This window comes from Curcuma longa, unplaced genomic scaffold (assembly GCF_044706935.1).
Source record: "Curcuma longa cultivar G26 ecotype Majalengka, Jawa Barat unplaced genomic scaffold, ITB_CL_G26_1.1 contig_22625, whole genome shotgun sequence".
In the NCBI taxonomy this organism is placed as follows: domain Eukaryota; kingdom Viridiplantae; phylum Streptophyta; class Magnoliopsida; order Zingiberales; family Zingiberaceae; genus Curcuma; species Curcuma longa.
The window spans coordinates 1-14,529 of record NW_027431960.1 but is presented as its reverse complement, the minus strand read 5'-3'; the positions used below and the strand labels follow the sequence as shown (position 1 = coordinate 14,529).

Here is a 14,529-nt window from a genome sequence, read left to right as displayed (position 1 = left end):
AAGACAAAAGCAGTTAAGAGAAATGCGACAGTTGGTTTATAACAGAACAAGAACTCGTCCAATTCACATTACATCAAACGAATAAAAGATAAATGCATCAAATGCAACAAATGGTTTATAACATCTCACGCTAGTTCATGAGGATCGATAAAACAACAATCTCACGAATGACACAACCAGAAAAATGAAAATGCTGTAGTTTAAAGATCACTTCTCACCCCCACGCCTTAGGAACTCCACCTTCTTATCAACTTGCTTAGTGAGTATGAACATTTCCCGGTAAAGAGGATCCCTAAAAAGAAACAACCCATTCACATACAGTGTAGGACTCGAATTAACCTTTGGGATTCTGTCCATTTCCTCAATACAAGCTTGGATGCTATAGATATCACCACGGGAAGAGGATGCCGTGTGCGCCATGTACGAGGAGACAGTGCCATTCAAGTTGGCTATTGATTTGCTCAACTCTTGGTGATTTTTCTTCCTTTTCTTCTTGTCAGCCGAAGAGACTGGTGGAGTCTTCACAAGAGTCGTTTCAGGAGATGGCGCAGTATGATTTCCCAACTCCAAGAGTTGAACCAACGAGCCTTGATATTCTTCGAGGTTGTCAGCTTCCTCGCTCCAATGCAGTGGTTGGGACAATTTCTCGACTGCCTCTTGTGGAATTTCTGCACTTGTAACAGCGAAGCCACCGGTTGCCAAAGACTTGCCAAACAGCTCCTCTTGCTCTTCGGGGAGTAAAGGTCCCCGATGTTTAAATTTTCCATATTCTTTGTTTTCCTACATCGAAAGTGCAGGCAGATTCAACATGTCACACATTCAAGTGGAAAACTAAGCACAAATAAGTGTAACAATGACGCTGGAATGTAGAACCGCTTTCTTTCGCTTCCACCACTCTTCGGTAGCCTTAATCGTGCCTCCTTCGTAGCTCCAGCCCGTTCCAGTGTCCAGCAAAAGCTTCTTCCACAATATCCATTCCTTCCTCATATTTTCCCACTTTGTGCGGATCTGCTTCGTAGAATAGCACAATCCAGAAAGCTTGTTAAACTCCTGTCTAGCCAACGTGTAGCTGACAATGTTCAAGTTGGCGCCAGGACGATTTCTGTCACGTACCTGAGATTAGTGAATGAAAACCAACAATGATCAATGCAACATGCAAAACTAGAGTAGCGTCAAATACCAGCAAGATTTCAAAGTAGTGCCAACAAGATTGGTTCCGATTCACAAGTTTTCCATATCAATTGACTTGATTCATATTTCCAGGTACAAACAAAAGCAGTCCAACTAGAATGCCACTAGATATGCGAAAACTAAAACCTGTGTGATCCAACATGAAGAATTTATAATAATGTTTTCCATACACCATTCATGGCAAAGAAATACTGAAACGAAGCCAAAACATTCCAAACAAATATTCTTACAAGCAATTGCAAACAACATTGAGAAGGAAGCTTGTTTGTAGACTAGAGAAGGTTGATTCGGGACTGTATCGTTGTTTGAGAACATTTCAGCTAAGTTCTAATGCCAAAAAGTACTCTTTTCAACAGGGAATACAACATAAATACGCAACAACAGACAAAGGAAAAGCCAACGATAGATAAGTTGAATTTAGACATGCTACACTAGTTCACACACAGAACCAGAGGCAAATTTTAAACAAACTTGGAGGAATCGAACTCCCAAACAAATATTCTATTACTTGCAAACTACGTGGGAAACCAATTTCAAAAAAACATGAGAATAATCTGTGTGAGACATGCTGAAATAAAATGCCTAGTGTTGGTATCATTCCAATTTGCCTTGTCGCTTCCCTCGACTTCTGGATTCGTCATTTCTCTGCAAATTTACATGGATGAAATTTACACTTACAAACAACTTTGTGTAACAATTCGCTGCAAAAAAGAAACCCTACACAAAATGGATTGGGGATAATAATCGATGACGAAATCTAAGGACGTCACCTACACATACACAAAAAGCGACAACAACATTGCGCGAATAAGTGGCACAAATGGAAAAACACCCTAGTCTGGCTGTCGTCTAATATGATCTTTACAGAGTAGCATATTAACTGAGCTCGCGAATTTCACACTACCATACTCGAATCAAGCTACATCCTAACATAGCAGAAATAGATTATTGCCCAGCTAACATCAGGGTGTTCTCATTCATCAATGTCCTCTCCGAACCAAGTTATGAAAAAAAGGGGGGTGGGGGTGGGGGAAACGGTGAGGTGCTGCAGAACGAAGTCTGCCATTAAGGTGTTGCGGGGCTTGATCTCGCCATAGGTAAGCTGCAGAAATCGAGCTGCGTTCGTTCTTCTTCATCCCATGACAACGTTGATCTGTGCCCCCACATTCTCCTTCAGCACATGACAACTTCGATCTAGCCGAGAACGAACGTGCGATGAAAATCGAGCAACAATGGAAGAAAAGTGGCACAAATGGAAACAGTAGCACAAAAGAAGCCTTTTTGCGCGAATATTTCTTCCCAAAACGTACACAACGACGAGAATCGGCGAAGGAACACTTACGTGAACGATCGCAGCATCCGAAGTCGCGACGAGAAGAAACCTAGGGCGTGATTTGGGGGCTGGTTTTTAGAGAATAAAAAACTTAAAAAAAATCTTTATATATTTTTCATAAGGGTAGATGTGTAATTTGAATTTTCAGGTTGGCAAAAAGGACCTCCACAGGTCCTTTTTGCCAACCCCCAATTTCTGGTTACCCCAACCTCATATGTACATTTACCATCTAAATTCAAACACCCATTATTTGTCCGTTGCACAAATTTCTAGAACTCAATAAAACATTTACATCTGGAGAACCTAAAATCAAACACCCCCATGATATCACTAGGTGACACCATTTAGACAATTAGAGTTCTTAATTCTCATACTCTTCTTTACCACTGCACGACGGGCTTGTCGTGGCCCAACCGCATCCTCCCAAAAGAAGCCGAAAGAGTCCAAAGCTCGGAATTTTTTCTCTGCCACAGAAATCTTCGGCCATGGAGGAACCCTAGAGTTTATCAATGCACTGGCGCGGTGGAGATTGATGGATTATCACTGTCGACCGCCATGGCGCTTGCTTTCTCGCTCCGCCCCAACTCCTGCATTGCTTTCTTCCCTTCCTCTCCTTTCGCCACGTCCCGTTGTCTTCCCGCCTATGCTGCCTCGATACGGGCTACGGCGTCGGCAGGCGTGCAGGCTGACGCCGCTCGTTGCGGCGCAGCTCTGGTGTGGTTTAAGAATGATCTCCGAGCTGACGACCACCCGGGTCTTTCGGCTGCTGCGGCCAAGCACAAGACTGTCGTCCCGCTTTACGTCTTCGATTGCCGGATCATGTCGAGTTTGTTGCCTCCTAACTCTTTTCCCCTTCCCTCATAGGTGCACTTAGGAGTTTCTGGAACAGACATTTTGTAGAATGCGATTGCGCTGATGAGAAGTCGGAAAGAAGTTTCAGAAGGGAATTAAGGGAATGATTTAGATTTGCAGAATTATTATTATTTTTTGTTTTACCTTAGAAATGACTGCAAAGGAAGTACGCTTCGGGTAAATGACTGCTTCCTTAATAGTAAAGCTAGCAACTTTATTCCAAAAATATTTGCCAATACTTGTAAGCAACAAACATGGACGTACAATTTCAGCATGGCGTGATGAACTTTGTTGATCCTGAAGATAATCATGGGTTCGAGAGAGTTTTGAAAAACATGTGCTACATAAAGGATTATGATTCCTTAGGACTTTATTTAATTCCTTTTTTGTTATCATATGCAGACCTTTCTGATGAGATGCTGGAGCTGCTTTTTTCCTCTGTGAAAGATCTTAAAGAGATGCTCACGAATCAAGGATCTGATTTACTTCTTGGCTTTGGGAGCACTGAGGATTTTATTCTGGAAGTTGCAAATAAGGTTGCTAAGCTAGGAATAATGTCTACTTGTGTCTGACTATGTTAATAGATTGATGAAAGATTGATTTTCTAATGTTCTGCGAATCAAAATTTTGTCTCTGCTAATACAGGTTACCCATTCATCTAAGTGTAACAGGTGAAACCCACTCATATATATGCGGAAGAGGAGTCTGAAAATGATCTTCGCAAGCTGATCACTGCTGTTGAATCATCTCTAAGTTCAGTACACTTTTCATGGGGAAGCCCTGAATTTGTTTTTTGGAGGACTCCCTTTTATGATCTCAAGGTTGTCTAGTTGATATTCTTTTGCTTACTTTTCAGTTTTAAATTCTTTTGTAATTTGTTGTATCACTGTTTCATATCTATCTAGAATTTGAAAGAACTACCAGATTCATTTGATGACTTTACAAAACTGAAGTTGTCAGTATCTCTTCCATTGCCAGCTCCAGCTATGCCCATATTGAGAACGGAGTTGAAACTTGGTATCCTCTCATGTTTCCTGGTATCTCATTGGTTATTTCAAAATTTGGTTTGCATATATTTTTGCATTTTTATTGATGGCGATGGGTATGTAATGGTTTTGTTAACTGTCAGGTACAATCCCCTCTTTCAATGATGTGAAGAAGTATCTGTATGATTCACATGTTCACTCAGATAAGATCTGGATTTCTTGGAAAAATGTATCAGCTCAGTCCACATTCAAAAAGAGTAAAAATCAAGTTGTTGCAAGAACTGATCCTACCGAAAACCATGATAGTCATGATAGAAAAAGTGAATTGACCTCAACAAATTTAAACAATGAATTAGGAGTGAAAAATTCAAGTTCTATGTTTACAACAAAAGGGAGCTATGTGAAAGGTGGAACAGGTGTTGTCTTAAATGCTCTAGCTGCATATTTAAGATATCTTGAGGGAACAGCAAGAGATGATTGGCAACAGTATGTAATTGTTTATTTCTAAAAGCCTATTTCATTTGCTTAACCACTTATGATTGACGTTGCACTGGGTTAAGTAGGTTGATCTTAAGCCAGTCTGCCCATAGTTCATAATACAATTTATCTTAGGAAGCTTGTTATTCCATGTAAAATTCTGGTCGATTTTGTATTGCATATGTCCTATTCATAAGCAATATCCTAAACAGACTCAATACGTGGTTGTGATAGACAGTAAAATACATTAGTATTTTTTGTTTGATTGAATGACATAGTTGCCAAACAAACTACTGTTAATTTTATACTTAGGCTATGTTGTCAATTTTTTGAAAGTATGATGCCCATTAAATCTTTTGTGAGCTTGATCAATTTTTATTGCCCAATTTGATTATTAGGTTGCATGACAAATTGCGGAACACTGAAAGTAGGAAGGGAGCCTCATTTAGGGCCCTATTTGGCTCTGCCCTTTATTTGGGGATTATATCTCGGAGGAGAGTATACTATGAAGCTATAAAGTATGAGAAAGAACGTAATGCAGGTTTTCTCTCGCCATTTGGATATTCAGCACCTACAGTTGCAGCAGCAGTTGATGCTGTTTGCTCCATGGAGGTAGGGTCTTGATTTATCAAGCATGAAATGCATTAAAAGATTGTGATTTATTTTCTTTATTTTTTTACATTTACATTATGAGATTGGAGAAAAGTAAAAAACGTAGAAACTTTACGCTACATACTTGAGATCTTCCATTCATCTAATGCTATTGTCTGTCTAACAGTGGTATTCACTTCTCGCTTTGAAAAGTCAAATGTGCAATGAGGAAATATACACCTCAAGGATTTGGAGATGGAGAAGTTATTTTATTCAGGTTATTGGTGAAACACAAACCGTTTTATATCTTAGAATCATATGCTTGTATGAAATTTTAAGGTCAAAGCACCACTTTAAGTTTTTTAGTTTAGAAATTCTGTTTCTTGATTGGTTCAATAATAAATGTAAATTTAAGATTTGGAATTTCTGTTTCTTTGTCTTTTTATAATACATTTGATATTGATAAGTATGTTTAGTCTTGACTGCATTTCATTTTTTGGTTGATTAGGCTTCTATGTTTCTTCTCATCTAAAATAAGTTTGCATATAGTACACAGCAGCAGGTAATGAAGGCCCTGCAGTTCTTTTTGTTCATGGCTTTGGGGCTTTCCTGGAGCATTTCCGAGGCAATATTGACAACATTGCTGATGGTGGATTTCGAGTTTGGGCTGTTACTCTTTTAGGTTTCGGGAAGTCAGAAAAACCAAATGTTATATATACTGAGTTATTCTGGGCAGAATTACTGAGAGATTTTGTTGTTGATGTTGTAAGAGAACCTGTTCATCTTGTTGGCAACTCCTTAGGTGGTACGTCCTAGTTTGTGCTTTATTTTGATCAATTTTATTGGAGAATTACGAGTCCCATTGAAACATAATATTTATTTTCATACTTTGTACTTATGAGTTCATGCTTCATGATATGATTCTCTAGGAATTTTTAACACTTGTCATTTTCAGGTTATTTTGCTGCTATAGTTGCAGGTCTATGGCCTTCTTTAGTAAAGTCTGTTGTTCTTATAAACACAGCTGGTTTGATTGTTCCCTCTTATTCTTCTCCAGTAGTTAATGTAAGTTGATCCAGGTTGTAAATTAGTCACTTATGAATTTGCTTGTTTTGTACATAACCCAGTGGAACTATTCTTTCGTATGTTGATTAATAGTTCATTCTCTGGTGTAGCATTTGGTTTGTTATATGCATGCTTTGAATGGAGCAAAATATTCTTTTTTAAAGAAAAAATAGAAATTACTTTCATGTGATAAGTATTGTATGTAATTGTGCAAGGATAAATTAACCCTAGTATTTTTAAACATGAAAGAAGAGGAGCATTAGAAATTGGAAAAAACATAAATCATGTCAGATATATCATACATGTGCCTGAATGAGCTACATTTGATGGGTAAGGATAAGTTAACCTGAGGATTTTTTAAACTCCAAAGATGGAGCATTAGAAATTGGAAAAAAAGAAGGTTGTGTCGAACGCATCATATATGTGCTTGGATGAGAACTGAAACCCCTTTGTTTCTAACAGACTGCGTTGAGCTGTTTCTTTAAAGAATGGATGTTCTTGAGCATTCTGAAAGTCAAAATCGTATTACCCATTGTATTACAATGTACATGTAACATTGCCAGTAGTATCCATCTTTATGATAAAAAGAAAACCATTTCAGTCTTATTTCAATTATCTTGGTGAGAAATTCAAGCTCTAGATTCTTGGATATAGAGTTGAGACTCACAACTTAAATGCTTTTAATTTCAGGAAAGGAGAATATCTGCACTTGCATGGTTGCAGGCACAAGTGCTGTTGTTATATCTAAGGTCAAGAGCTAGCCAGATAATTCAAAAGTGCTATCCATCTGTAAGTAACTTCCTAGAGGCAGCTTTTCAAGAATCAAATATATAGTATATATTTCAATTTTATATTTGAACTTATACGAGCAAGTATATCCATTTATTTTACTGAAGCAACGCTAATGCTGCAGACAAAAGCTTTTACATTAGCATTTTTTATTAAAATTATCTTTATGTTAATTAAATATTTATATAAACACATTTTTCATAAAAAATTCTCTCTTTATTCTTTCCTCTTCCTCTTCTTTTCTTCTATAGCCTATTGCTGCACTTCCTCATCCTACCTTCACCAAGCCTCAAACCCTCTCTCTCTCCTCTTCACTCTCACTCTAGCCCTTCCTCCTCTCCCATAGCCCACTACCTATTGGGATACAATTAAAGTCTTATATTGAAAATACATGAAAAAGATCATGGGTTTATAAGATGGAAGATATCTCTATTGGTATGAGGTTTTTTGGGGTTGAGCTCAAAAATAAAACCATAAGGACTTAGGTCCAAAGTGGACAATATCATACCATTGTGGAGATATGCTGATTCCATCGGTATTAACAATTGGTATTAGGGCCATGATCTATGTAGAGCCATGTGGGGATCTTCAGGAAAAATGGAGGAGGTAGGGGAGGCTCAGACTCGGACCCGGACCGTGGGGATAATGGTAGAGGGGCTTCCAGTGATCCTTTGTTTGAGGGGTGGATTGTTGGGATACAATCAAAGTCCCACATTGGAAATATATGGAAAAGATTAGATGGAAGATATCTCTATTGGTATGAGACTTTTTGGGTTGAGTTCAAAAATAAAACCATGAGGGCCTAAGTCTAAAGTAGACAATATCATACCATTGTGGAGATATGTTGATTCCATTGGTGCTAACACTACCTACCACCTTCTTCTCCTTCCTTTTATACACTATCCATTGAGTTATTCTCTCTTTATTCCCACTTCTCCCTTCTCTTTGCTCTCTTGTAGCCCACTACTATGACCTCCTTTCTCTCACAACTCTTTAGTCTCTCTTCTCTCCATCTCCTTCCTCTTCTCTCTCCTATGACTCACATTAAGTTGGCTCCTCCTATATATGCTTTTTTCTTACAACAACAACAACAACAACAACCAAGCCTTATCCCACTAAGTGGGGTCGGCTATATGGATCCTTTTACGCCATTGAGCTCTATCTCCTATTATATCATCATTTATATTTAAATAAATTTTATCTTGTTTTATTGTTGCTAACCAAGTCTTTTTTGGTCTACCTCGCCCTCGTTTGATATGCGTATTTGTCATAGTTTCACACCGCCTAACTGGAGCATTTATCGGTCGTCTAAGTACATGTCCGTACCACCTTAAACGTGTCTCACGGAGTTTTCCCTCAATAGATGCAACTCCAACTTTCTCTCTAATGCTCTCATTTCTTATTCTGTCCATCTTCGTATGTCCACACATCCATCTTAACATCCTCATCTCCGCAACTCTCATCTTTTGCTCATGTGCTCGAGTCATAGCCCAACATTCAGCGCCATATAACATGGCAGGTCTAATTGCCGTTTTATAGAACTTTCCTTTAAGTTTTAGAGGCACTTTACGATCACATAGAACACCTGATGCTCTCCTCCACTTCAACCATCCTGTTTGTATTCTATGTAAGACATCTCTCTCAATCCCTCCATCGGCTTGCAAAAATGATCCTAAATATTTAAAACTCTCAGTTCCAGACAACTCATCATCTCCTATTTTAATACTTGTCTCATTACGTTCAATATTGCTAAACTTAAATTCCATATATTCTGTCTTTACTCTACTAAGCCTAAAACCTTTCTCTTCTAGTGTTTCTCGCCAAGATTCTAATTTAGCATTTACTCCCTCACGTGTCTCATCTACCAATACAATATCATCTGCAAACAACATGCACCATGGTACGGTATCTTGAATGTGTCCAGTAAGTTCATCCATGATTAGTGTAAAAAGATAAGGACTTAGAGCTGACCCTTGATGTAACCCTATCTTTATTGGAAATGCTTCAGTTAATCCGCCTGAAGTCTTCACTCTAGTCGTTACTTCCTCATACATATCCTTAATTAGGTCAATATATACTACGCTAACACCCCTCTTTTCTAGAATTCTCCATATAATTTCCCTTGGGACTCTATCATAAGCTTTTTCTAAATCAACAAATATCATATGTAGATCTTGCTTTTGCCCACGATACTTTTCAATTAGTTGCCTGAGAAGATGTATAGCTTCTATTGTCGACCTACCAGGCATAAACCCAAATTGATTTTCGGTGACCATAGTCTCTTTCCTTAATCGTTTTTCTATTACTCTTTCCCAAAGTTTCATGGTATGACTCATTAATTTAATGCCCCTATAATTTGCACAATTTTGTACGTCCCCCTTATTCTTATATAAGGGAATTAGAGTACTTACTCTCCATTGATCTGACATTTTCTTTGTTTTCAATATCATGTTAAATAATTTTGTAAGCCATTCAATACCTTGTTTCCCTAGGCACTTCCATACCTCTATCGGGATATCATCTGGTCCAACGGCTTTTCCATTTTTCATTCCGTTTAAAGCTTGTTCTACTTCTGAAATTTGAATTCTACGGTAAAAATTTAAATTTCTATACTCATTTGACCTGCTTAAATTACCTAAGTTAAGTTGATCACCTACACCTTCATTAAAAAGTTGATGAAAATACCTCTTCCACCGCTCTTTTATTTCTCCATCATTTACTAATACCCTATTGCATTCATCTTTAATACATCTTATTTGGCTAATATCTTTTGTCTTCCTCTCTCTCACTTTAGCTATTTTATAAATGTCTTTTTCTCCTTCTTTTGTATCCAATTTTCGATATAACTGCTCAAAAGTTGTATTTTTAGCTTCATTCACTGCTTTTTTAGCCTCTTTCTTAGCTAATGTATATTTTTTTAAATTTTCTTCATTCTTGCAAATATATAATTTCTTATAGGCTATTCGTTTTTCCTTCACTTTTTCCTGTACTTTCTCATTCCACCACCAAGATTCTTTACTTGGTGGTACATGCCCCTTTGACTCGCCGAGTATATTCTTGGCTATTATTTTCAACTTTGATACCATTTTATCCCATGTCGTAGTAGGGTCACCGTATACTTCACCTAATACTTGTCCTTCTACCTTCTCCTTAAATATGTTTTGTTTCTCATCCTTCAACTTCCACCACTTAATTCTAGAAGTAGTGGATATTTTCTTTTTATGGATATTATGCTTAAGACGTTTCTCCAGGAATGACTTTACAATCTTTACAAATCTTTCTATCCCTCTTCCTAACCATAAGAAAGTCAATTTGCGATTTATTATTCCCGCTTTTAAATGTGATCAAGTGTTCTTCTCTTTTCTTAAAAAACGTATTAGCTAGTAAAATATATCTATATACACTTGAAAAAATATTTTGATTAAATACTATCGTCAACAGTCAACGGTTTTTCATTTGTTAATAAGTATTCTTTTAAGTGAAATTGAAAAACTTATCAAGGTTATGAACTTGATCAAAACTATAAAAGTGGGAAAACATATAATGGTTGATCTCACCCTTTACCTATCTATATACTACCTTACTGTAACTTTATAAATAGATCCCTGTGTACTTACCTAACTGCAAGTTAACTTCTAATTATTTACAAATAGGTCTCTTACACCCCCTCAAGTTAACTCCCGAATATTGTGAAATTCCAACTTGTTATAAATCTATTCGGCTTCTCACTTAGAAATCTGCTAATTGATCATTGGAGTTAACAAATAAAATAAATAGACGATCTCTTTATATTGCATGTTTTACTTATAAAGTAATTGTCAATCTATTTATATATGATTTGTCCTTATGAAATATGTAATTGAAAACTATGTTCACAACATCCGAATTATCCCACTACGACTTCATTGAGACATCAACTAACCAGGGATATTTTTGAACTTAGTTATCGACTGTCTAAGCCTAACAAACTCATATATGGCTAGAGGAATAGCCCTTATTCTTCCTCTGCACTTGATTGTAATAGTCTGCTTCATGCTCGTCTAAGATCTCATATTACCTCTAACAAGAACATAATAATTTATGTGGAGTTACTATCCTAGAGAAAACCTGCTCAAATATTTGTGTATTTACAATACGAAGATGGCTACTATTATGATATAAGAGACCTTTCCTTGGAACATTGTAAAAGTGTTGCAAAATTTTTAAAGTTGCCTCCTAATGATCATGACATGGAGTTTAAGAAATTGATCAATTGCACTCACATTGAATGAGATGCCAGGTTTGGTGATTATAAGTTACTTCAATTTTCCAGCTCAGTTCCAATATTTCTCTGGATTAGATTGTATCTTTTCTTGTCCTGACATTATGAATCATGAAAGTTTCAACTTTCTTAGCTCCTAACATATAGACTTAAACATGCCAAACACATCTCCATTGTGGGATATCATCTTTATACCAAACATATACTTCAGATTAACTAAATCATGTGACCATAATCTGAACGTGTTGTGATCAACACGAAGTCAATCATGTGAAGCCATAGCCAATTTATAGGCTCATAAAGTATTTATATGAAAATACTGATTTTATTGCTAACTATTTTTTAAAATTTAAAATCTTCATAAATTAGCTTGTAAAATATTGATTTGTAACTAATTTTATAAAATTATTTAATAAATTTTTATTTTACTGTGTAATTTTTTTATTTTATAAAGTACTTTTTTAAAAAATATTTTTATTATTAGCTTCATGCTTAATGGGTGTGAGCTTGGGCCTTATGCATGTTGAGCACGACATAGGAAACTCTTCTTCAAGCACTTGCTAGGCCATAGGTAGTACCAACTCGGATTGTTCTAGGCTAGCATGACTCATTTCGAGTTATACTGAGACTAACATGGCCCCAGAGGTATTGAATATTTGCTGTAGGTTTTGTCCATAACAAATGGCCATCAACACCTTTAAATGCATTTTGGTTTTGTGAATGCAGAAAAGACAATCAGGAACCCTCATTGTGTATGGGGGACAATAAATTCCTCAATAACTATGAATCTGATTGCTTAGATTTAGCTTGCACAAATATAAATGGTGCGAGCAAGCACAAGGACGAGATAGGAGTGTGCCGCTTAGATGAGGTGAGACATGGTTCATGAGTTTTGTATGTAAATAAAGATTTAAGTAATGATTGCTCCTGTGAGCAAAGACAAGGTGAATTCTTGTGCTTGTGAAGAAGACAAGGTAATGACCTAGGAGGACATAGTCTATGCGTAGGCAAATAACATTTGATGAAGAACAATAGAAAATACAAACAATGCACAAGAAATCCCTGGAATTGGCGACTTTGAAATCATTTTAGAGTGGGGAAAATTCTTCATGTAATTTTTCATATACATGCATGTGTTTTTACTGAATTACAGGTAGGTATATAATTAGAAAAAGAATCATGCATAAAACTGGAACTTATGCTATAGTTTATGCATAATTCTCGTAGTTAACCTTAATCTTTGTTTTACTAAAGTGACATGTGGTTTGGTTCTTACCATTATTTTGATACAGAATGTAGAACGGGCAGACAGTTGGCTGATTGGTGAAATTCTCAGGGCTGTATCCTTGTACATTTTTTTGTTAGTGCTAATCAATTCCATCTGGCTTACTTTTATCTTTTTGTTTTCCTGTTATTGGAATGTACTTACTATCTGATAAATCATGACTAGGCTTCTGTAAAACCTGTAGTTAGAGTGCTGAATTTAACTGACAATTTGGCTGAGATTTTGAAATTAGAGGTTGCAATAAGCTACAATTCTTTACTATTTCTGCATTTTTTAAAAAACTTAGTGTCTGGTTGCCATGGTAAAAATAACTGCCAGGTTCCTGATTGAAAGGAGTCCTCTGAAATGTCAGTGACTTTGTCCTCCATGGCATTGAAATGCTTCTTTATTAGTCTTCCAGTCAGACCATCTCTTTCAGATTTTCCATGACTGCTTTTCTAGCAAGCTATCCAACTAGAGTTTTGTTGCAAGAAAATTTTATCATGCATTGGATGGTTCATTAGAAAGTTTATGTTGTTTCTTTTTGCCACTCCTTATCAATACATATCCTAAATGGTTTGCCTCTATTGTTTTCCTTTTTTATATTAGACTGAAAGGCACTTTTCTTGTTAGCCTTCTCATCTTTGGATCACAACACAAGGGGGGACTTTGAGCTTTTGTCTTCCTTTTTCTTCTTTGAACCTCAACCAATTTTTCTCTTATGTTCACATCTCTGTCCATGACGAATAACTCATCATGGTCGGTCTCAAGTGCAGATAAAGGAAGAGAGTTGCATTAGGTTGTCAATCAACGTCAAACTAAGGCAAATGTTTAATGAATAGATCTATTAAATTATTGTGTTAATGTTAGGTTGTTCTCCGGAAGGAACGCGTTGTAGGGTTCGACTGTAACGTCTTGGTAAGGACCGCTACATCTCTAGAATTCGGGTGTAGTGATAAATATGCAAGAGTTCGCTTTACAGGGTCTGACTGTAATGTATCAGTAAAGACTGCTACATCTTCATAAACTTGGGTGTAATGTTAAAAGGTAAAAGTTCTCTTACCATAGGTTGGATAAGAATAAATATTATAGAAAAATTAATAGTCTAAGATTTAGAATATGAAACATAGAAATACTCACTGGCAAAGTACTGAAGGTAGTAAATATGATGATTAGAAGAAGAATTATTATTTTATGTATACAAGAGACAAAATAAGTAGTCAAGAAGGCAAAGATGATAAAGAACTCGAGTTTTTTAAATTATGGTACACAGAAAAAAATAAAATAAGAAATGGAGTGGGTATTGTTGTAGATAGTTCGTTAAAGGATGAAATTATAGGACTAGTTAGAAAGGGGGATAGATTAGTAGTGGAGAAAGAAATTATAACGTAATTAACATATATGCACCTCAAATAGATTGGGACGACCTAGATGAGGTATTACAAAATATTCCATAAAATAAAATGATTTTAATAGGAGGTGATCTAAATAGGCATGTCACACTAAAAAATAAGAAATATGAAAGGGTGTATGGGGGTTATGGGTTTGGAACAAGAAATGAAAAAAAAAAATTTATATTTAATTTTGCGATAGCATATGACTTTATATTAACTAATACGGTTTTTTAAAAAAGAGAAAAATATTTGATCATGTTCAAAAGAAAGAATAATAAATCATAAATTAATTTTTTTATGGTTAGGAAGAGGGATAGAAAGATTTG

The 14,529-nt window shown here is 36.3% G+C and overlaps 2 protein-coding genes across 3 annotated transcripts; one reads left to right on the top strand and one right to left on the bottom strand.

Annotated features, from left to right (window-relative positions):
• Positions 1 to 207: 207 nt before the first annotated feature.
• On the bottom strand, positions 208 to 3,081 carry LOC141817942 (L10-interacting MYB domain-containing protein-like). Its single transcript, XM_074705553.1, has 3 exons — positions 3,040 to 3,081; positions 874 to 1,113; positions 208 to 780 (listed from the first exon to the last, which is right to left on the bottom strand). The coding sequence occupies exons 1-3, from the start codon at positions 3,079 to 3,081 to the stop codon at positions 208 to 210; spliced, it is 855 nt and encodes a 284-aa protein (XP_074561654.1).
• Positions 3,001 to 12,885, top strand: LOC141817941 (uncharacterized; the record flags this gene model as incomplete). 2 transcript variants are annotated; one of them, XM_074705551.1, is given in 11 exon segments in its annotated part: positions 3,001 to 3,350; positions 3,779 to 3,912; positions 4,048 to 4,197; positions 4,282 to 4,393; positions 4,506 to 4,848; positions 5,238 to 5,451; positions 5,618 to 5,707; positions 5,980 to 6,235; positions 6,386 to 6,495; positions 7,186 to 7,284; positions 12,838 to 12,885. In XM_074705551.1, coding segments are annotated over 11 exon segments (1,827 nt in total), but the record flags the coding sequence as incomplete, so codon positions are not given.
• Between the last annotated feature and the right edge of the window lie 1,644 nt (positions 12,886 to 14,529).

Bases quoted from the DNA above. Each gene is read 5' to 3' on its own strand.
- LOC141817942 (XM_074705553.1), bottom strand. From the start codon at position 3,081: ATGGCGGTCGACAGTGATAATCCATCAATCTCCACCGCGCCA. The intron at 1,114-3,039 runs GTGCATTGATAA...CACTAATCTCAG, and splicing joins CATCAATCTCCACCGCGCCA to GTACGTGACAGAAATCGTCC. The intron at 781-873 runs GTTCTACATTCC...CTTTCGATGTAG, and splicing joins GGTGGAAGCGAAAGAAAGCG to GAAAACAAAGAATATGGAAA.